Source organism: Mesitornis unicolor, unplaced genomic scaffold, assembly GCF_000695765.1.
Source record: "Mesitornis unicolor isolate BGI_N332 unplaced genomic scaffold, ASM69576v1 scaffold9543, whole genome shotgun sequence".
In the NCBI taxonomy this organism is placed as follows: domain Eukaryota; kingdom Metazoa; phylum Chordata; class Aves; order Mesitornithiformes; family Mesitornithidae; genus Mesitornis; species Mesitornis unicolor.
In genome coordinates, this window is record NW_010172720.1 from 37,488 (window position 1) to 61,789 (window position 24,302).

At 36.2% G+C, this 24,302-nt stretch overlaps 1 protein-coding gene across 1 annotated transcript in view; it reads right to left on the reverse strand.

Moving 5' to 3' along the window:
- SNTG1 (syntrophin, gamma 1) overlaps positions 1-24,302 on the reverse strand; it is a gene marked incomplete at its 3' end in the record, with an annotated part of 64,902 nt that overhangs the window by 35,535 nt on the left and 5,065 nt on the right. The window contains exons 2-3 of the mRNA XM_010180497.1: positions 18,942-19,076; positions 6,797-6,853 (exon numbers count right to left, since the gene is read on the reverse strand). Coding sequence (XP_010178799.1) covers positions 6,797-6,853; positions 18,942-19,076 — 192 coding nt within the window. The remainder of the gene's footprint in view (positions 1-6,796; positions 6,854-18,941; positions 19,077-24,302) is intronic.

Genomic DNA, 24,302 nt, shown 5'->3' on the forward strand with positions numbered 1-24,302 from the left:
CTTGATGCAGGCCAGGATGCTGCTGGCCTTCTTGGACACCTACACACACTGCTGGCTCATGTTCAGCTATCTGTTGATCAACATCCCCAGGTCTCTTACTGCCAGGCAGCTTTCCAGTCACTTCCCAAGCCTGTAATGTTCTATGGGGTTTTTGTAACCCAAGTGCAGGACCCAGCACTTGACTTTGTTGAAGATCATGCAATTGGCCTCAGCCCATTGATCCAGACTATCCAGGTCCCTCTGCAGAGCCTTCTTACCCTCAAGCAGATCAACACTCCCACCCAACTTGGTGTCATCTGCAAACTTACTGAGGGTGCACTCAACCCCCTCATCCAGATCACTGATAAAGATGTTAAACAGGACTGCCCCTAACACTGAGCCATGGAGAACATCACTTGTGACCAGCCACCAACTGGATTGAGCTCCATTCACTACCACTCTCTGGGCCTGGACATTCAGTCAGTGTTTGAACCAGCAGAGTATACTCTTGTCCAAGCCTTGGGCAGTCAGTTTGTTCATGAGAATGCTGTGGGGAACAGTATCAAAGGCTTTACTGAGGTCCAGGTATACAACATCCACAGCATTTCCTTCATTCACCAAGGGGGTCACCTTGTCATAGAAGGAGATCAGGTTAGTCAATCAGGACCTGCCCTTCCTGAACCCATGCTGACTGGGCCTGATCAGCCTGTTGTCCCATAAATACTGTATAACATCTTGATTTGTTCTATGACCTTCCCTAACACCGAGGTCAGACTGACAGGTCTGTAGTTTCCCGGATCCTCCTTATGGCCCTTCCTATAGATGGGCATCACATTTGCAAGCCTCCAGTCCACTGGGACCTCCCTGGTAAGCCAGGACTGCTGATAAATTATGAAGAGTGACTTGGTGAGCACTTCTGCCAACTACTTCAGCACTCTCGAGTGTAACCCATCTAACTCCATAGAACTGTATGTCTAGGTGGTGCAGCAGGTCACTGACCATCTCCTCTTGGATTATGGTGGACTCATTCTGTTCCCCATCCCTGTCTTCCAGCTCAAAGGGCTGGGTATCCAGCAGACGACTAGTCCTGCTATTAAAGACTGAGGCAAAGAAGGCATTAAGTACCTCAGTCTTTTCCTTATCCTTAGTCAGTGAGTCTCCCTGCATCCAATAAAGGATGCATTCTAAGAAAGAAACACTCAAAATGGGAAAGAGAAAATAGTTTACCCTCCATCTATACTCAGTCATCATCAGCAATTTGTAGCAAGCTTGCACCATCTTGTTGAACGCTACTTCAGATTGACAGTGCAAACTTGCATCCTGATTATTCCGTACTTGATCCTCTGTCCTGTAGAAGAAAAACTGTATGTATGTCTAAATTTGGTTTATAGGCTCAGGAGAGACTCTACTTCAGAAACCTCTGGGAACAGTGGCCTCTTTTACTTTGCTTTAAATTTTCCCTCCCTCTGTTATGGACATGTAACTGTAACCTCAGACCAGAGAAGGGAAGAAAAACATGACAAGTAATGATGTTGAAGTCTTAACAGCATAGACATCTACCAGACTCCAACACTGATCTTTGTAATGCAAATTTTCTTTGTCATTTTTCCTTAAGCAGTCAAGGATGAGCCTGGAATAAAGGCAGGTGGCCACCTGCAGAGGTGGTCCTGCTAGAAGAGGCAAAGGAAGCTCTAATCACTGGCAGCTGCTTGAAGTTCACTGTCCTGGATGTTGACCATTACCGGTGGGAGGTCACTCACATCTCCTTTCGAAGTGTCACAGTTCTAATTTTTTTTCTTATCCCAGTTTTTAAGTATGAGGGGGTTTTTTTCTGAAGTTTTAGTCATATGAAAAATAGGGCAAGTGAAACCAGTAGCTTTTATTGACAAATGCTAGTTTTGTGTTTGGCTCCAAGTATAATAAAAAAAATACCATTTTGTTTTTCTAAAGAGAGAGTCTATAAGAAATTAGTCCAATTGTCTTCAGAATCCTCTGAGTTAGACAATCTGGGGGACATTTTTATTTCATACTAAAAGGTAGCATTTATTCCGCTAACAAAAATGAGCCTGTATCAGCTTTAAGGTATAGTCACTTGTGACTATGAGGATAAACTATCTTCCCAACTGAAAAAGGGTGACTTTATACATGCTGTCTATTAGAAGCAATTCATGTAAAGTGCTGAACTGTGTTAGAGAATACTAGTTGGTATTAGCCAAAACAGTGCCAAGAATCATGCTAGCAATCAAACAATTTGGACAACTTTTCTTTTCAATAGAACAGCACAGCTGAAACCAAAATGTCACTTCGGAAATGCATTCAACACAAACTTCTGTAACTATGCAAGCCTTTAAAGACAAAACTAGGAGTTTTTAAACTGAAAGCTAGATGATTAATCTATTAATAAAGTGTTCTAGCCTTTTTATTTTATTTTTTATTGTTTCAATTTGAAACAGAGAAAATGTGTTATTAAAAGATATCACAGAGTAAATGAAGAGGAAGAGAATCATTTACATATGTACATAACTGTGAGCAGGACAGGTGCATGTGATTGCTTTAGAGATGTGTTGATTGAGTCAGACTGTGAAAATCCAAACTAAATCTCAGCAGATCTATGATGTTGTTTGTCATTTAAAAAGAATGATCAAAGCAGAGGCAGGGAAACGGCACTGTATAGAGTCCTGGTAGCCATGAGTCAGACTGTAACTGCAAACCTCAATTTACTTAATGAACTATCATTTTTGTTGCCTATTTCCACAAGAACACTACATTCCAATTATTTAGAAACATTATTCTCTTTCAGAAGTCATACACTGTCCTGGTTTGAGCTAAATAGAACTAATTTTCTATTTAGTGATTCTACTTTTCAGCTCAGTCTCTTTTAAGTGGCTGAACTTGCTGAAAACTGGCAGCATATTTTTCCCAGACAGTGCTGCTAGAAGATATGCTCAAGGTCAGTTGTCTCACCATGGGCGCTGTGTCTGCGCCTACGGGGGGGGGGAAGCGGACCCAAAACTGACCAACTAGGTATTCCATCCCACATACGTTATACTCAGTATAAAGCCGAGGGATCAGGAGGGTCTCGATCCCTTCTTCCATCTTGGACCCTTCCATCCATCTCGATCCTGCAGTGGCCTAGGCCTGAGCAGAACCCTGCTAGTTAGTCTGCCACTGGTCCTGATTTGTGTGTTCTGCATCCTGCTCCCACCTGCTGCTGGGTTTGGCCTGGGACTTTTCCAGTGCCCTGCTCTGCAGAGCCTCTGGTGACGTATTCGTCACTGGGGGGAGGGTGGGGAAAGGATTTTATATTGGTTTTGTATATATTTGTACATGTTTGTATATATATTTCATTATTTTCATATTTACATTATTATTCTGTAGTGTTAGTATTACTGTTTCATTAAATCTGTTAGTTTATTTTCCAACTCATAAAGTCTCTCTCCCTTATTCTCTTTTCTCTTCCCTTCTGGGGAGGGGAGAAGGGTTAATAGAGAGCATCTGTCCAGGATTTAGTGACCAGCCCAGCCCTAAACAACAACATACGCTTAGCAGCTTCTTGTGTCAAAACTCTGCATCTCAAACTTGTTAGAGATATGATAAATGACCGAAATAGTAGACTACACTTATTAATTTTGATATCTAATTCCATGGCTATTCCTTCAGAAAAAGAGGTTTGTTACTGAGGGATCTAAAGGGGCTTCAGAAATTAGAAAATAATTCCTTCTGAAGGGCATAAAACAGATCAGTTCTGCTTCAAATTCAATTACACTTTTACTATTAACTTCAGGAAAATTGAGTACAGCAAAACACAAAACAGGGGTTTTTTGTTCTTTCAGACCTGCAAAGAGTGGATTATAAGCAATTTTTTTTAAGGGCATAAGTTTGGCTCTTGTGTAAAAATAAATCTCATAAGCAGGTTTTTTTAAGCAGTTAGCTGAATCACTGACTTTTACAAATGCAGTTTGTAGCATCAAGGTTATAACACAGAAGAAGAGAGTTCCATTTACAGACAACCAAAATTTAACTGGAAAGGTCTTCAGAAAAAATAAAAAAATAAATCTAAATGTCCAGTATACTTAAAGTGGGATAAGACACTTCCAAAATTTACTCAAGAGAAACTCAAAAAGTGACTTGATAATGTGAGATTTCAGATAACAAATGGAGTTTCAATTAGCAGAAAAAAGGCATGATATACCCTAGAGATCAATACCAAAAGTAGAAAAGTTCATATCAAAGAATAGGCAAATAATTTAAAGTGAAGTTCATTAATCACTGTAGTGGTATAACTCATATCTCAGACAAACTGCATCCTCTGATACACACCAAAGCCAGTAATAAGTCCTCAGATAACCCCCATCTTTAAATAATATGAGAGCAGCAGGACAACAGGAACTACTCTAGCACATGCAGTTGTGGGAGAGTTACTGAAAGAAGGAGGAAAGGCCTAAGTCCTTCTCACTCCTACAGGGTGACTTGCAGACCTCTACTTTAAGGCATTAATACAAAATAATTACTTTTCTTTTTAAAACTAATAATAAATATAAATCCTTCATTAAAGTTCAGGGATCTGCTGAAATAAAACAAAACAAAGCAAAACAAAACAAAAATAATGAACTGTTATTCATCTGCAAGAGGAAGCATACCTATGGTGATGCAACCCCATGAAGTATCTCATCCACAACAATACCATGACTAAATAGTATCTTTTAAAAAAGAAAACTGGCACTTTTCAGAATATTTGGAACTGACATTGACATTTCAAAGAACATAAAAAGCATTACTTTAAGTTTCAGTTCCAAATTGTTTCTTACTACTAGCTAAAATAATATATTATATTAATTACTAATTTGTTTTTGTTTGTGTTGGCTATCCAACTGTTCGTCAATCTTTCTTTTGGAGAATGTAGGATTACTAATAAAGAGACCTAGCAAAATAGGTCCCAGATTACTTGATTTTTAAAAGAAATATTTTTTTTTAAATACATTGCATTGCCTGATACACAACAGACTATCCCAGACCACAGAATTCTACTCACCATTTTCATTATACCATCTGAGTAAGTTTGTATTTCCTTTTTTTTTTTTTATTTAATGACATTTGTTGAAGGGATTTCATCACTTGACTGTTAATTATTCTTAAAATCAAAAAGAATTTGTCTATCCATGCCTGAATTTATGTAGCTTCACCTTTCCATTTCTTAGATTAATTCTGATCAAACTATCTATGCAATAAAATAAACCTAGAAAATGTTTAAATAAAATAATTTCATTTAAAGCCTTTATTTGTAAATTCTACTGCAGTTGAAATAGTTTCTATTGTTTTGAGTTTTTTTCTATTGAAACAGACCTTATAAAAACAAATAAAAAGATAAATTCCCTTCTAGGCTGAATACACAATCTGTTTTGGCACTTTTAAATACTTTTCCAACTTCCAATATTTTTTTTCAGAACAATGGATATCTTGCTCGAAAAACCTAAGAATATCTTGCTCTACTAATTTAAGAAAGCATCTGCACATTCAGTATTTAATTGATATTTCTCAATTATATTTTATTTTATATAATGTACCTGATACTTATATAATGTGATCTTCAACTTGCCTGCAATTTTTAATTCTAATAAATAATCCATTGTAATATATAACTAAAAAAAAATAAATTTTAGTCATTCTTTATGAGATTTGTCCTTATTGTAACCAATTATTTCCTAATACCAGCCAAATAAAACCTCATCCACCCACATACTTCACTTTACAGTGATATGCTTCATCGTTATTCAGTGAATTGTAACCTATAATGACATTGCAGGAAAATAACCTGTGGACTGTTGACTAAACTAATGAGAAACCTTGGCCACAAAATAGCAATTAATTTTCCTTGAATAGAGGTCTTTAGTGGGTCAACAAGATAAGAGCAAGCGTATCATTACATATTTTAAGAACTAGTATATCTATTCAACAATATTCTTATCAATGACAACACAAATGGACATTAATGCTTCTTCTGAGTCACTTCTTATAAGGTCAGATGTTCACAGGAAAGTCTATACTTTCACTTTATAGGCATAATTTAAGCCTATTTGCATTCATGTGAAGTACATTCCACTTTTCTCATGGCTATCTTGAAGTTGAAGACTGCTGTGTGTTGAAGATAAAATTAATGTTGTGTTGTCTGCACAGAGATTCAAACCTAAGGTAAGGTTTTAAAAATCATAGCAATCAATACAGATTTATAGAAAGGTTATGATGACAAAAATGATTAGCCCTTCCTCCCTCAAAAAGGATCACTTACACTTAGATATATTCTTAAATCTTACTGAAGAAACAATAATATGGTAATGTGATAAATTGCTGCCGCTGCTTGATCTACAGCAAAATAAACAATATGAGAAAGCAATAACACTTTCTGACCTACTAATGAATTGCAGTGAATTAGTTTGATATTCTTTGTAAGAGAATTGATGATGAACTTACTGGCTGTTCCATTGTAATTTGGCATTCACTAATAACTACTTAAATTAGAGTGCTGTTAAACAAAAGTACAGTATGCGCAGTTGCAAACACTTTTCAACTCTCATATCAAACCTTATTACAGTTGCTTAGCTTGAATCTTAAGGGGAAGATCTTTCCTTTAGTTTCCATTACACAGGGCAGCGTAGCTGACGGTTGCCTATTGTGACACTATCTAACATCCTAGAATATGTTTGCTTTATTTTTTCTAGTCCTCTAAAATATAGCTTGTCCTCATTAAAAGTAACATTAACTATATACAAAGACTCTTTTTGTGTAAACATAGAATAACAAGCTACAAAATTCATCCTACCTTTATACTTAATCCAAATCCTCCTACAGTCTGTCTTCTAATTGTAACTGTTCTTTCCTGGAGAAAAAAAATAAATCATGTTTTGTTAGATTTAATGTCTTCTGCCATAACACCTGTAGGCATACTTCAATAAATTGTTTCCATGCTACATCCTATATTGATTTTTATTGTTTTAATAAACTTGTGAGTTTCTGAATGCAAAAATCCCATGAAACCTATGCTGCAAAGGAAAAAGTTGGAGAGTCTGGAAGAAAAGCAGAGGTCCTGTATCAGACAAAAAATAATCTGTTCAATTTATAGCATACTGGATATATGTACACTAGCACTGCGATGCAATAAGAACAGAACTGTAGAGTTTAACAATGCACAACACATGCATTTTAGCGGTCTTAAATTTGACTAGTCCTAAATTGGTCCCATATGCAGATTGAGCACTCTGTGCTCAAGTATATAAACAATAATCCAGTAGCACATTTTCCAATTTAGTTTAATCCAAAAGGAATACAGCTTGTGTATTCCAAGACCACTTAGTGATGTGAACCAAGGCATGATAAGTGCCCATGATCCAGAAATACATTTCAAAGTGCAGTCCTAATCCAAATTGAAAAACTAATACAAACACAGACACTGTTGACCTCAGAGCTACGGTTTAAAAACTGTAACCAACAATTTATAGTATGTTGTTAAGGGAGGAATTATTTAAAGCAGTTCCCCCCTCTTTTTTTTCCTTTTTATTGCTCATCCTAAAATGTGTTCTGTAAAAACTGTAGGCTAGTATCTGTCTTGGATAGGAATATTTATAAAAAAAGACTTTTTTTCCTACTCTGTCTTGTTGACTTTATTCCCTAAGATCATTAAGTATTAATCAATTTTGTCAGCAAAAAAAATCTTAGTAGCAGATATACCATATGTCCATACAATATATGAGATATATAGATCTTTAATGCCCTTTGCATGTGGTCTACACTTAATACTCATTATATATACTGCATAGCAAAAGTCTGCATGTCTATTTTCTCTATATATGTTCATATATTTCAGCACAATCAGCATAGATTTCCAGCATCAGTCAGATTTGAAGAAGTGTCTCTACAGAGCTATTTTTTTGTTCTTACTTCATATACAGAAAGGAAAGTAAAGGATGTAGGGCTACCACATAAGTGCTATTGCTGGATTTGGGGTAAAATCCAGTTCCTGTACTTCTTTTTCACATTTGTGGCAAATATGAATTGTGTAACTGCAGAAAGAGCAAGCATAAACTAGTTCAATGTTTTAGACAGCAAGACAAAATGGATTGCCTAAAATGAGACTTTCCATTTAGGCTAATGCTTTTAAATGTTTAATCTAAGAAAGAAGTATACTATTTTTCTGTTAAATGACAAAACCTTTTTTTTTTTTAACATTCGAAATGCACAAAAGAAAAAATACTCTTATATTTGTAACTGCAAATGAATGCATAGCATGGCAAGAAAGAAATATATGGCTATCCTCTTTCATCCATGTGCTTCTGTGCTGTTCAGAGGGATAAGAGCCTTCTCGGCTCTCAACTCACACCTTCAAGGAAGGAACTTTCATAACAAAGTTTCTAGAAACTCTGTTCAGTCCACTGTATTTATTCCACTTCGGACCACAAACTGCACTTAAAAAAACTTTTGTCTGGCAGGAAGTTTCAGCTGCAGGTAACGCTGCAGACAATATATTCAGGATAAACTATTACTGGCCACAGTCTGATGTGTGGTCTAAGTTGAGTGTACACAAATAAACATGAAACACTGGGATGTGGCTCCCCTGGCAGCTGTATTTCTCCTGTCAGTTCCACCTCATTTCTAGCTTCAGCTTGTGTTGAACATCTGGTTAAGAACAGAAGCTTAACTTGTACACTCCAGTCAATACATTCCAGTATTTTTGTTATAAGTGCTCAAACCAAGAAGAAAATACTTCTGTTAGCTAAGAAGATGTTGAAAAATAGCAACCTTTTAACAAAGATAAACTGGCTTGATAATATTACATTAATCATGAATGGAATAAAGAAGATTTCAAATTAAGTAGCATGCTCAGTGAAAAACAAAAACCTTTATTAAAATTTGTAGTTCATGCTATGTCAGCAGTCATTGTGAAGATTAAATAGTAGCATCTGAATATATTCTAAGCTATGCTTTTAAAAAACCTAACAGAAAGCTGTTCTGCAGAATGTTGTCTTTTTTAGCACAACACACACACAAGTACCCATTTAAAAGAGTAAATAATTTTTTTTCTGGTTTTCATTCAAGCTAAGACACAGGCAAGCCAGCCTTGAAAACATCTGATTTTGGGTTTACCAGTTCTGTCTGACAGGAAACTAGAATCAATTTACACTAGAGTTTTGGATTACTTTTTCAGAGAAGTAAATGTATGTATCAGAAATACTTTGCTAGCATGGCAGATTAATAAATAGACAAAACTGTAAAAGTAAGCCAAGGCAACAGAAAAATTTCAAGCAACTGTAATTTTCCAGCACACCATAATTTATCAGAGGGTTTCATCTGGTATTTTTCCTAGGTTCTTTTCTATCTCCATTTAGAGCAAATATCAAATATTTCAGGTCTGGACTTATACTGAACCGAATCGAACTTTTAAAATATACTGCAAACTAGATCCATTTGATTAATGTGTTATATGTAATGAGGGCAGCACATTGTATTTAACCTAGGCTAATTCAATACACTTCTCAGTCTTACAATAAAGAAATATTACTTTAGTGTATCTTGAGTATAAAGACTTACGTACTATTCACAGCATCATAGCTAACAATTAGAAACATGCAAGCAATTAATGGTTATAAAAAATACAAATCAGAATTACATACAAGTTACATATTTCATTAGTAAACCATCAACAATCCACTAGTCTGTGACTGCAAGCTTCACACAAACGATATAGTGAAACGGCTTTTCCAGAACTGTCAGAAGTATCACACATTTCATACACCAGAATTTTGGCTTAGGATCAGACCCCAGGTTTGATCAGCTCCTCTTTTTTTACCCAGAAGTTTAGAAGAAAAATGATAGGATTTCTCTAGCCACAGTTAATCCATATAAAACTGAGTCACTGGATTCTCATTCAAGTGTTCTCCAGTAATCAGTAAAGGAAAATAATTACATTCAATGCAGGTAAGTCAAAGCAGGTGCTCAAGTTAGGTGATAATCACCTTCATTATCTATGTCCTCCACTGAGGAGGAGCAGAGCCAGGATGCCAAATTTAGCTTTGGAAAATCCCATGCTTTAGAGTAGCAAAGTAACTTGAATAAGTATTTTGACAGTAGATACTAGTTTTCAATTTTTTTGCCTAAAACCTCTTTTATCTGAGCTTTTTCTTTATGAGTTGCACATGACTTTTTTGTATGTGGCTCACAAAAAAAACAAGCAAAACTTCATTTTCAGGGCCATCTTCAAACAAGGTGAACTGAATAAACCTTGTCTGCAAAGCACTTTATTTTAATGTAAAATAATATTTTTATATAATGATTAATACAACAAAAAAGAGGTTTGACCAGGAAACAGAAGGAAATTATTTTGTTCTATTGCTTTTAATTAGTATTTCAAATGAACAATAGCAATAAAAAAATGCTTTTCACTGGTCTAACAGCTTTAAATTCTTAAAATGCTTTACAACTATTCATTAATAAATTATGTCAACAATTCTGGAAGGCAACACAATTTGTAGCAGTAAAGAAGTACTCTGTGTATCCCAATTGACCATTTGTGCTGTTCCACTTGAAAGATGGTGCTGCTTCCACTGATTCCAACTACCTGCTTATAATAGAAACTCACTAAAAGTCTGTGTCAGGTGTAGATTTAGCTATTAATATTTTACTTAGTTTTGCTTTCCCCTCTATTTGGACAGGGTAGTATTCTATGATTGAATTTGCAATGGTTTTGGAACTTCCAAAAGCAACTTCAACTCCAAGTTTACAAAATAAAGCTTGATTCTCATGAAAAGCTACTTAGTTCTATAACAACACTACACAAATGTCCTTTGAGCTTGTAAGTTCATTATCACATTTGTTATCTACATTACACCAAACAGAGGGAAAGTTAAGAGCTCCTAGTATCTTTAATGCAAGATTCAGAGCAGTGTTTTAGAAGCTGTTTCCTGGAACAGAACAAAAGTAGTTAGCATTTTATTGAAAAAAAAACAAAGCTGCTGCCAAGCTATCTGTACTTTCCATGCCTCTAACTCAGAAAATTCCTCATCCACACCTACGTTAATTGACTAGAAAGAAGAGTGAAAGAGTATTGCAAACAAAAAATTTTTTCCTCAGAGCATGTAGTGAAACAGAAGCAACGTTTGTTAGGCTTTCATTAAAGAGGTATTATAATTTCTGAATTAAAAGCTGAATGGGTGCAGAACAAAGAGTAGGTGGGAAAAGAGGAATAGACATGGAGAGGAATCTACAATAGCACAGTGCAATGGAAAAATGTAGAGGAATAGAATAGAATAGAATAGAATAGAATAGAATAGAATAGAATAGAATAGAATTTTTAAAATTTAATAATGAAATACAAAGAAATAATCATTACTTTGGCAGCAACTTCCTAGATAACCTGTTAGCATTTGATGCCATAATATCTTCAAGACCATGTTTTTTATCAGGTATTAGTAATAACACTACATTTTGAAATAAGAAAATGTAAGATTTTTTGTTGTTGAATTATTTCACACATTTTCACAAAGGGAGATTTTAAATCCTCTTTTTGGTAATGATTTGCTCTTTCTTACTGGCATTTCTTTGGATTAATTGACATAGGCAGTCAAACTTTACATTCATTCTGAGTGTAAAGGACACAGGACACAGATCAGTAGCAGTTCCAATTTGAATTAATAGTGTTAACAAGGTTTGCCACCAGACCTGCTCATCTGCTAACAACTTGTGTTGTGTGACATTTGAAGCTTGTCTCGTTATTTCAGTTCCTCATGCAACTGAAGGAGGTCAGCAATAAGGGATGCAGGCAGAAATGCCTGGTCAATTGGAAATGCCCCTTCCTCTGCAGCCATGCCGGAGACTGAGGATGGTAGATGCAGCTGTGTTGTGCAGACTGTTAACATGGACTGAAATAAGCAGAAGCGCTTGACCCTTCTCTTGTACTCAACTTCAAAATGTTCCCAGCCCTACAGCATATCCCTAAAAGCAGAAACATTCACCTAAATACCTAATTTTAAAAATTATACTCCTACAACTGATTTATTTCAGAAGTACTGAATTTTTAAATAGAGAAATAAAAGAGAAAAAACCACAAACTCAAAGGCTGTATGGATCTGAATTCTCACTAGGCTTGGTAACAAACATTCTTTGTAACTTCATGATAGCTGTAGTTTCCAGCTACTGCCTCACCTCATACTCTGTCATCAATCAATGCTTTGAGTTCTCCAAGTGTTTTCTGGTTTGCAACATTTCTCTTTTTTTGTAGGGGAAAAAACTTTTTCTTGAAAGAAAAAGCTATTCTGCTCTTTCAAATTTTGCTTTACAAATGGCAGTCCTGTGTTTGAATCTCAATAGATTGATATGGTTTTTATTTTTAAGTAGCTGCAGAAAAATAAACTGGCTTACGTTGTCCCTAAATAAGCATATTTACATCTGTCAGTTGTAGGTTGTCACTTAAAGCTGTCCAGATTTTCAGGGAAGAAAAAAAAAATACCACCATCTGATAGATATTTGACGAGTTCTGTGAAAAAATGGATTCACTCCACTGAATAGCTGACAGATACCAACATGATAAATAAAACCCCACCATTCTTACTGGTAGCTTTGTGAGGGTAACAAGAATGGAAAGTGCTTGAAAGTGACCTACCTGTTGACATATTTGCAGTTCTCTCCAGGACAAGGAGTTTTACTTTGGCACTGTTCATACTATTCAATCACATATCAGAATCAAAATAATAAATAAATACAGAAATAAAGACAATATGGAAAATAAATCAAACCCATATGTTTACTATTTAAGCTTTTCACCTTTTTTTCTTCATTTATTTTTCTACTCACTAACATTGCTAATGATAACTGAACTTGTTTTACCTACATCAAAATTAATAAAAAGAAAATTTTAAACTCTCAAAAGAGAATGATCCAATGTAACAAATTTAAATTTCACTCTCAAGAAGTTTCCAAAATGCTAAAATGTGCAAGCAAGGGAAATGCAATAACTTCATCTGACTGCTCAGGCAAGTCACAGTTAAGTGTTCTACTTTTACACTTAATAATTAAAAATACCTTTACATTTAAATTTTTAAAAATGAAGAAAAACATGCTGTTGTGCAAAGGTTTTAAGTTGAAAAACTAATGCAACTTATTTTTTTGTAATATATTGTCTTTGTATAGACCTATACATCTTTCAACATAGTTGATTTCACAATAGCAAAAGGGCAACTTTAACAGTGAGAGCTAATATGTTCTTATCTTTATAAGACAAAAAGAATTATCGTATGATTAATAATGCCAGGAATCAAGTCTGGTACAGTTCAACAATTTAAGTCAGTGTTACTTTCTGACCTTGGAAAAGGTATTTATTGATGAAGGTTTTGTCTCTATCAGAGAACTAATTACAGCCCACATTCAGACACCTTTGTATCAACCCGAGTTAAATCCTTGGACAAATGACATACTACCTCAAGAGTCGTTACTCTATAAATTCACAAAAATTATGCATTCACTTTTTATTAGTATTGAAATTATGAGTGATCTTCACATCAACCTCCCCAAAAGATCTGTAATTAAAAAAATGCTAAAAGAAATTATTGTTTAATTAGATAATGCATTACTACAGAGCAGGATAGAATTACATTACTTTGAAGGAATGAGAATCACCTGTATGTTATCATCAGGTGAGTTAGCAGTATTTTGGAAAATCTATGACTCTTTTAACAGAATCTTTAAGAAAATCTTGTCAAAATACAAAATGTCCTGGTAGCTGAACTTAGCAAATTGCCAGCTGCTCAGAGTTTATTTTCAGTCTCTTAGAAAAACAGTAACTGACTCAAATAAACCATCCTGTCAGACGGTATATTGTCATATCCTTGGTTTATTGTTGTCACATGGACATACACTCTGTTAGAAAAAATTCTGAGATGATTAGCAAACAAATAAAATCTATTAAATAAAAAAAGGCTCCATAGATGGATAAACTACTTTTCTTGATAAAACAGAATAATCCTTTTACTTGAATTTCAGATGTTCAGGAAAGGTGATAGAAATTGTGAGGATTAACTCTAAATTAAAAGTTTTGATTCTGGAATTGTAAAGTTTTCCTAGAAATTTATCTCATGAAGAGGTATATTTCAAATCAGACAAACCATATCTTGAGATATTCTCCCTCCCATCATAACTTTAAGCCTGGTCAATATTAGGTCGTTCCTTGTTAGTTCAAGCTATTGCCATATATGTCTAAAAAGAGTGGAAGCTACCTTCTTGTACATTGTCATCTGGAACATCATATAGCTTTTGTGAGTATAATTTACTGTAATTCAAGAAATACATTTAATAGGAAATACAAAATAAGATCTCCTACATAGTTTAATTCAGCTTTTTTCAAGGCATTTCTTTTTCAGATGAAAAGAGTAAAAATCCTAACTGTTCTGTACCAAAATAAACTGTCATGGAGATTTATGACTGTTATAAGAAATCTGTCTTTTGGCAATACCATGATTACAAAAACATATTTTGTGAGGGTCCACTACTTCAGAGGAGAAAACAGTGCACCTGACCTAACAGTCACTCATCTTCGTTTTCCAAAAGACTCGTGAATATCGTAGAACCACAGAATCACCAAATGGTTCTGGTAGGAAAAGACCTTTAAGATCATCAAGTCCAATCATCAATTCAGCTCCACTAAGTCCATCACTAGACCATGTCCCTAAGCATGACATCTACTCATCTTTTAAACACCTCCAGGGATGGTGACACAACCACCTCCCTGGGCAGTCTGTTCCAGTGCTTGACAAGACTTTCAGTAAAGAAATTCCTCCTAATATCCAACCAAAACATTCCCTGGTGCAACTTGAGGCCATTTCCCCATATCCTATCACTAGAAACCAGGGAGAAGAGACCCACCTCCACCTCGCTACAACCTCATTTCAGGTCATTGTAGAGGGCAATAAGGTCTCCCCTCAGCCTTCTCTTCTCCAGACTAAACAACCCCAGCTTCCTCAGCTGCTCCTCATAAGCCTTGTGCTCTAAACCCTTCACCAGCTTTTTTGCCCTTCTCTGGACACATTCCAGCACCTCAATGTCCTTTTGGTAGTGAGGGGCCCAAAACTGAACACCATATTCGACATGTGGCCTCATCAGTGCCGAGTACAAGGGAAGGATCACTCTCCTCCTCCTACTTACCACATTATTCCTGATGCAGGCCAGGATGTCATTGGCTTCTTGGCCACCAGAGCACACTGCTGGTTCATATTCAGTCAACTGTCAATCAACACTCTCAGGTCCTTCTCCTCCAGGCCGCTCTCCAGCCACTCCTTCCCAAGCCTCTCATGTTGTATGGGGTTGTTGTTACCCAAGTTCAAGACCCAGCATTTGGCCTTGTTGAAGGACATGCAATTAGCATTGGCCCATTGATCCAGCCTGCCCAGATCCCTCTGAAGAGCTTGTCTACCCTCAGGCAGAAAAACACTCCCACCCAATTTAGTGTCATCTGTAGACTTACTGCTAGTGCATTCAGTTCCATCATCCACGTCACTGATTAAACAGAAGTGGCCCCAGTACTGAGCCCTGGGGAACATCACTTTTGACTGGCCACCAGCTGAATTGAACTCCATTCACCACCAGTGAAAAAAGTGCTTTCTCAGTGAAGAGTATGCCTGTCCAAGCCAGGCCCAGCCAGCTTCTCCAAAAGGGTGCTGACAGAAGCAGTGTCAAAGGCCTTACTAAAGTCCAGGTAGACAACACCCACAGCCTTTCCCTCATCCACTAAGCAGGTCACCTTGTCATAGAAGGACATCAGTAAAGCTCTTTCTTTGAGCCCTCTTAACTCTTGTCCTAGAATCCTTTCAGATATCTTCAGAACAAAAGCCACTCCAACTCAGGCATACACTTCCCATGCTATAAAGCCTCTCTACAGAGAAAGACTTAATTTGGATTAGTAAAGACACTGCCTGCTAAGCTTTGAGCTTCACAAAATGTTTTCAGTTCTCTTTTGGTCATTTGCACCGGAGTTTAAATCTACATCAGCTATCCACTTGCAGCATAATGCATAACCCAGTATGTTTCTGTCTGTTAGAAAGCAAGTCTTTCTTGTTGTACACATAAATAAATCACTGTAATACTTATTGATGCAAGTGATGCTCAAATTTAGATCTAATCCATGACAATTTGGACGATCTTTGACACTTTATGGAATCTCTACAGGTACAATTGCTGCAGGATCACCACTGATAGTTTCATTTTGTTCTGCCTGCTAAAGAAACAGATGCTTTTTCACTTTTAGTGCTTAACACTTTTTATGTTGCTTATAATCTTTTATGTATTTAAATTTCTTACCCTAAGCTGTATACAATGAAAGAGGAACAAGGTTCCTTTGTATGTCTTTAGTTTTGGGAAACTGTTTACCACCAGAAAGGAAGTGTTCTAAATTAAGAACTAGGTCCTTATCCCATGCACTCACATTAAGCAGCACCTCTTTCTGAAGGAGTCACTGATTTCAGTTAGATTATTCCACAGGATGCAGATCAGGATACTGCTGGAACGTTAAGTTCCTGTTTAAAGTCTGTCCTACACAGAGGAGCATGCAAATTAATTCAGGCCCAACAAACAGAAGAGATACTGTTCTGAACTAGAAACATAGTAATAGCCTTTCGTTCCTCAACAGTGCAGAAGTGATTAAGTAAAACCTTATAATCAAATTATCTGAAGATTATTTATTAAAACAGATTTAAACCAGTTTTTACTGTAGCTACTTGTCTGCAGAATTTAATAATGTTCCTCAGTTACAAATTTCATTTTTATTCTTTAGAGTTTATTCTATGAGGCATTCAATGTCAGTTGCTAATGAAAACACTTGCTCTTGCTCTATAGAATGCACATAAAAGAAAAACAGACGTGGTCAGTCATCTAGAATGACAGAAAGAACAAAACAAAGCCAGCCAAGCAAAGTAAAAGATAAGAAAAACAGACAAACAAAAAAGAAACCTTATAAATCATGAATAAAAATGAGGAAAAAATGCGAAAAAAGAAAGCCTGTGGGACTTGTCTGATCATGCTATACAATCAAAGCACATGATTCCAGATGATTTAAATGACCTGTGACAAAAGGACAGTTAACTGTCTGTGAAATGCCAATCATCCTTAGTTGGAAAAAACCTACAGATTCAAGTACTAGTCTTTATCCCAGAGGAAATCAGGGTAAAGTGCTCAAAAGCCACTAGCCTAATAATGACACTTCCAAGAGAAAAGAAACCCCTCATCACCACACTAATATCAATCAGTTAATGAGTTAGGCATTCAATATGCAAATAAGATAGGGGGATTGTAATTGGTGAGCCAAATAACCTGCTATTTTCTATAGTGCCATTGCAAAAATAAAGAGGGGAAAACTGTAAAAGAAAAGCTTGATGTGAAATTGAGAAAAATTAAATATGCATTTCATGAAGACATTTAAATAACAAGCTCAGCAGAAGTAATAGATATTACTGCACAATAATGAAAGTCATATTTTTGAGTGATAAAATCCTTTAATTAATAATACCAGAATGGGATAGGTGGAGTAACGGTGCCACAGTGCGTGTTGCTAATTGAGCAACTATAGCCTGAGCTTTAACTCTTCATTGCTTTTTATCTGGGTTGATAGATGTCCTGTATGATTGGCAAAAGGAGTATCTATATTTCATATAAAGATCTGTATTAGTAAATTGTATCTGTACAGCATGAAACTGTCAAAAGCCAATGTCAGATTTATCTTGCAAATAAATGCAGCATGTATGGAGACAGTGTAGGCAGTATGCTCCTCTTGTTTCAGCAAAAAACAAAATCATTCAACTTGAGATGTTCATCACAGTGAGATGGATTCTCCTATACATTTTCCATTCATCTTCCACACTGTTAGCAATGCTAACATTCTACCAATCTATTTCTGGTTTTTGCTTTGCATCTTTTTATTATACTTGTATTTACAGATACAGGAAAGTGGCAACAGCAGCAATTAATTAATAAACCAGACAGACATAATAGCAGTCGCATAATATTTGCATAAACAGTTATTATACCACTATACCTCACAAGATTTGACATGAAATTCTATGGTAATTTTATTTAGCTCAAATTATAATTTACATAAATCCTATATATACGTCTGCAAAATATAATTACAATATCTATAAAAATGTCTATAGAAATGAATAGTAAATGGTTTCTATTAGGTTTTTTAGCTATCAAGAATTACATAAAAACTTAGTATTACAATAGCTCAAAAATCTGCAATATTATTCTATACAGCATTTTATAGATCTTCCAAATAATAGTCTACAAAGCACAATTTCTTACCCACAAAATTCAACATGATGCTTAAATAAGAAATCTGACACACCATGTAAAAACAGTGATACATAAATCACATTATCACACTGTTCCAGATGAAGTCCATCTTAATTAACATGATGTGCTGGTAAAACTAGAGACCCTCACAGCATGGACATGCAACATGCATGAAGTCTGGTGATGTGCTACTGTATGAAGCAACCAAAGCAACAGAGGACAGCAAATGATTCCTCTACCTGCACAGCTCTGCCATGAGAGTTACCCTTCAACTGTCTTATCAGTTCCACAGAATATACTCAGACACGTAAGCACATTGACTGCAAAAATCACTGCATGTGTCATTCCTATTGCATTTAGTGGCTCCAGTATTCCAGGTGAGTGTAGAGAAACAATACTGTAGTCAAGCATAACTTATTCATTACCTTCTTACTGCTTCTAATATGAGGATTGCTAAGATTTACTCCCAAATGATGATATATTAGAATACACTTAGTGTTAACAGTATAAAATGAAATACCAAACTGTGGGAGTAAATGCATACATATGCGTGTGCACGTGCACGCATGCACACACAACACACACAGAGTATTTTTGCTATGTATAAAGTACATCTTAAAGAAAAAATAAGAACTACTTACACCAGAATAGAAAGGCTCACCAGACACACAGATCACATCCTGCTCCTGGATCATCAAAATATCTTTGGCTAAGTGCAGTCGCACTTTGAAAGGCTCCTGGTTACCATCCTGCAGCAAACAAATCCCTGTCTTTGTCTTCAAAGGAAGAAATAAAGAAAAAAAAGTTTTCTCAGTTAGCACTTTGCATTGCTAGAAGTGGTATTTTGAAACAGAACAGTTGATGGATACAGTTACCATAAGTACTTCAACAAATACGCAAAACTATTACCAGTGATCAGTGTATTTATTTACTGTGCCCAGAGTACAAGAGAACAACGGTTATGGTAGCAACTAGCAAAGGCAGATATAGTGTTAAGGCTTTATACTGCCTGTGATGAATTTCTGAAATCCCTTTCAAATTTCTTCATAGCAGCTGTGTTCATACTTTCCATCTCTGTATTAAATCATGAAAATTCATTTGGACATGAAATAAAAGCTGATGTTCCACATATTACACTATTCTAAACTCAGAAATACACAATAACGCTTCGAAACTATCCTGAAATGAGTACTGACAGCCTACATCGACCTGTTGTGGGCTTTTCCTGATCTGTGTGCACAACACTGACCTATGCTTTCATACCACTTTTCAAATGAGTATGCTGAAGTTAAGAATAAGAGAATAATGAAATAATGAATTAAAAGAATAATCAAATAATGAAACTCCCTATAGTAACTTATTTCTTGCTCCACTTCTGTATTTTACTTTTATGGTTAGAGATCAGGAATCTGTAGGATTCTTCAATATACAATAAGTGACTTTCCAACAATTAAACAGTGTCTTTGTGGCAGTACCTACTTGTGCTACTGTTTTGGGTATTACATGTAAGAGGTTTGAGTAGTGAAAAAGTCTGCATGTGTAAGGATCTGCATTATTTAAATTTTTTTCCCTGAAGACTGTGTTGAAAATAGTACTCTTTATAACAATTAATAAATGGACAAAAGTTGTTGGTAGAGCATTTTTGGTATGAAAAATCTGCTTACAAACAATCTAAAAATTTAGCCTTACGACATGTAATTTACTAGTATTAGATACTTATCTGCACAAATACAGATGTATATGTATGCATGTATGTATTTCAGAAGAAAAGTAATCTATAAGAAGTATTTAAAATCTCGAACTCATCAGTGTCAATAATAAAACTTCGACTGTCTCCATCCAGGTCAGATTTCAATCCACTGCAAAAAGTTGGCTTGAGAGGAGATCAAGGAAACTAAAGTCTTGCTGTGAACTTTAACTGCCAAGGTTGACCTGGCTGAATCTGAGGGCTCTTTCTCAGACAAGAGTTTAAAAGATAATTTGGAAGATATCCCCATAATGTGCTCTGATACCTTACATCCATAGCATGGAGAGAACAAACACAAATATGGAACTGACAGTAGGCAACTGGCAGAAGAAAAGTTTAAATTGCTCTCAAGAGGCTTTAAAAGAGGTGGAAAGGTCGAGGACAACCTTTAAATAGCTATATATAATGTTCTTCACTGACAAACTGTTCTGTCACTTCTGTTCCATGCTCACCACTCAAACTTAGGAAATTATTTTCCTTTGGACACCAGTAGCAAATCTGAATAACTCAGTCATAACTTTGAAAATGGCTCTGACATAATTTTTATTCTTTTACATGAATTAAGAAGAACAAAAAACAAAGCGTTCCATACACTGAGCACATACTGAGGTCAGTGGACAACCTTGTTTCAATATTTAGGTGTCTTTTCTTTTTAAACAGGATGAGATAGAAACTGATTGACATGGACAGACAAATCAAATAAATGGATCACGAAAGGAGTTTGATTTTCAGTAACATATCATACATGAAATATTATCACAGAATCACAGAATGTTAGGATTTGGAAGGGACCTCAAAAGATCATCTAGTCCAATCCCACTGCCAGAGCAGGATCACCTAGACTAGGTCACACAGTAGAATTACGAAATTAAAATAAGGAGAATTGGAAAATACTTAAATTCCCCTGATCCTCTCCTTATAGCTTCTGCTTTACAGGCTAAGATGAGTTGTCTTTCCATGGAGTTGTGAAGTAAGCACTAAGTGACAATGGCAGCTGAACAAAGTAGACTTTAAATAACTATGGTCAAATAAAAGGGGCTAGCCTACAAGCATCTACCATTTATAAAATGCCTTTTTCTTGCAGAAAGGTTTGCAGACATGCCTTTCCTTCTCTCTGGATAACTGGCAATGGAATAAATTCTGCCTCTGATACACTGATGATAGTAACACTGCCTTACTTGACTGCCCATTTATGATTTGGTCAATAATCCTATAAAATCTCCAAAGAGTCTTTCTGCAAAAGCTGAGGAGCTTCTTTGTGGAAATTAGAGGAACATAACCATATCTGACACAATTAGCAATCAGAATAAAATTAAAATTCAAGACGGTTTCTAAATGTGCATGGGCTGAGCTTATTCAGTCTAAACAAGGAAACAAAGCTTGGGAACAGCAACACATTTTGGCCCTTGGCAAGACTGATTGCACACACTCAAGGATCTGATTTACATCAGACACTCTAAAATGTAATGAACCACTTCACTGTTGTTGGGCTTTATGAAAGCTGGTTTATGATACAGTTCAAAATTAAATCTTCATTTATACTAACTCCTTCCCTGTCTTAACTGAAAGCAGCATTAACAACTGTGTAAAGAAGAAGAATGTAGTTCAGTTTCATGAGATAAGCTCAAGAGAAGTCCTTGAGAACAAAGACATTTAATTATTTAATTGTTTCATTTTTGTGTGCTGAAATTTCTTTTTTCTTCTCTCCCCAGCCTCCTTCAAAGCATCCAATAAACTGAATTAAAGAAAGATGTGAGCTCCTACACCATTATCCAGAGCTGGAACTTAGGGAAGATGCCCTGTATATATGCTTTCATGTAAATTACTGTGCACATCAACATTTTTTATCCGTGTGGCCCCAGTAAAATTATTCTGGTTGGAAGGAGATCATTCATCTAGCCTACACCCCTACTAGCTCTTTCATTTGAAGAGCTTAGATCGTGTGCATGTGTGTGTATGTGTGGGTGGGGCTTGGGGGTGCAGGGCTGTGGCTGATGTTAGCTTTTGTTCCCGTTACTAATTTCTAAGAGATTCCACGAGAGAGTGTGTTAAAATTTTCCCTTCAAGCCTTCTCCATTTCACTGACAGAGGGCTCTGCCCTAACCCTTACTTACAGCAGTAAAATGGCACACGGCACATCAGCTGAGCTACTGTAGCTGTCAGCATGAGGTCACGCAGGGCATCCTCTTGTGCTCAAGCTTATGATAAACTGCATTGCCTTACAGCAGACATGGATAGAGAAGCATAGTTCAGCTGATGACAGTTTGTTAAGCCAATACACCTTGACTGTATGTTTCAGCCAAATTTGTCAAGAACATTACCCTGCCTACATTCATACCATCCTAGTTTATTCCTCCTATTTACAGAGTTTGACACCTGTTGCAAAGAGGGCAATAAAGCTGTGTGAAGTTAAACATGTTTATGAAGCGGATGAGGTAGGCTAACTAAACACAGAATCACAGAATCATAGAATGTATTGGGTTGGAAGGGAACTTTAAAGACCCTCTAGCCCAACTCCCTGCAGTTAGCAGGGACATTCTTACTAGATCAGGTTGCGCAGAGCCCCATCAAGCCTGACCTTGAATATCTTCAGGGATGGGGTCTCCACCACCTCTCTGGACAACCTCCTCCAGTGATCTATCACCCTCATATTGAAGAACTTATTCCTAATATTCAACCTAAATCTACCCTTTTCTAGTTTAAAACCATTACCCCTTGTCCTATTGCTACCCTAAGCTAGTGAACAGCTTTTCCCCAGATCTCTTGTAGACACCTATCAGGTACTGGAAGGTTGCTAAAAGGTCCCCTTGGAGCCTTTTCTTTTCCAGCCTGAACAACCCCCACTCTCTCAGCCTGTCTTTGTAGGAGAGGTGTTCCATCCCTTTGATCATCTTTGTGGCCCTCCTCTGGACCTGCTCTAGCACTTCAATGTCCTTTTTCTGTTGGGAACTCCAAAGCTGGACACAGCTTTGGATATGGATAGGAAAGCAATATACTGGGGTGAAATAATGAGTTTCCATATGGGAGAGGAGCCAGTGACTTTAAGCAAGAGCAGTGATGAAGGAAGATCGCAGTACCTAAGTGACAGACACAGTGAATGTTGCACGCGCATAGTACAGCCTCTGTCATGTCATTCCACAGTCTTTTAAGCTAAGTGAGGCAAGAACACTGATGCGGCAAGAGCTGATGTCCTTGGCAGGAGTTTAGAAGCTGCTTGCTTTTCCTGAACTAATCTAATGATAAAAGGGGCTGTAAACTGATCCCTCTTTGCTTTGCCACGCCAGTCTGTGTTGAACTTAATTTTGATCACTATCAGAGAACAGTATAGGTTGGCAGAGCCCTCAAGGCAGACTGCTTTTAAAAAGAATATAGTCCCACTCAGAACATTATTAGCAACCAGGCAGTGAAAAAAGGCCATTTAAAAATCTTCTTCCATTATACCCTGACTTATACAGCACATTGTCCATATTGGCTGTGTATAGGACCTGGCCCTAATATCTTTCCTAAAATGAATTTAGAAATGCTCACATACCATAACCAGCTTGGTGAAATATACATAGCCTTCACAAATATATAAAAAATAATTTCAGAGGAAATACATGTGCAAGCTACAGTTTATACATTTACATAAGCAGCAGAGTCTCCACAAAACTTACATCAAAATTAACACTGTATGAGAAACATCTTTAAAGCTATCTATTGATTTCAGAGTCACTATCCTGCAGGAGTTCCAACACAAATACTTTCATTTCTCTGGCCTAAATAAAGCTACTGGCAAGTTTTCTGTGGAAGATTTTTTTTTCTTAAATTTTCCCTATTTTTTGCTTTCTTTGTCATTTATGGTAAAACAAAAAATCTAAAACTTCTATGTTTTGTTCTGAAGGATACTTATTCAGTATTTCAGGCAATTTTAAATGCCCTTCATTATTTTTCAAGAGATGACTATATCTTTTTGTTTATGCTGGCTTATATATTACTTTTGCCTTATGGTAATAAAACAATTTGGATAGCTTTGCTGCTTCTAGTTTCACAGTAGGAAGACTTCAACAGAAATCCCAGAATAGTTTATTCCATGAATCAGTGGAAGAATGAAAGAGAAAAAAAAAATCTCAACACATTTTCTATGCAAAGTGGCCCGGATTTTTACTTTCTGCCTTTGCTTTTATGTCCTAAAATAAATTAAACCTCTGAAATTTAGTTTTAAGACCTGAAATTTAATTTTACTATCAACAATCCAATACCAGTAAGGAGAACG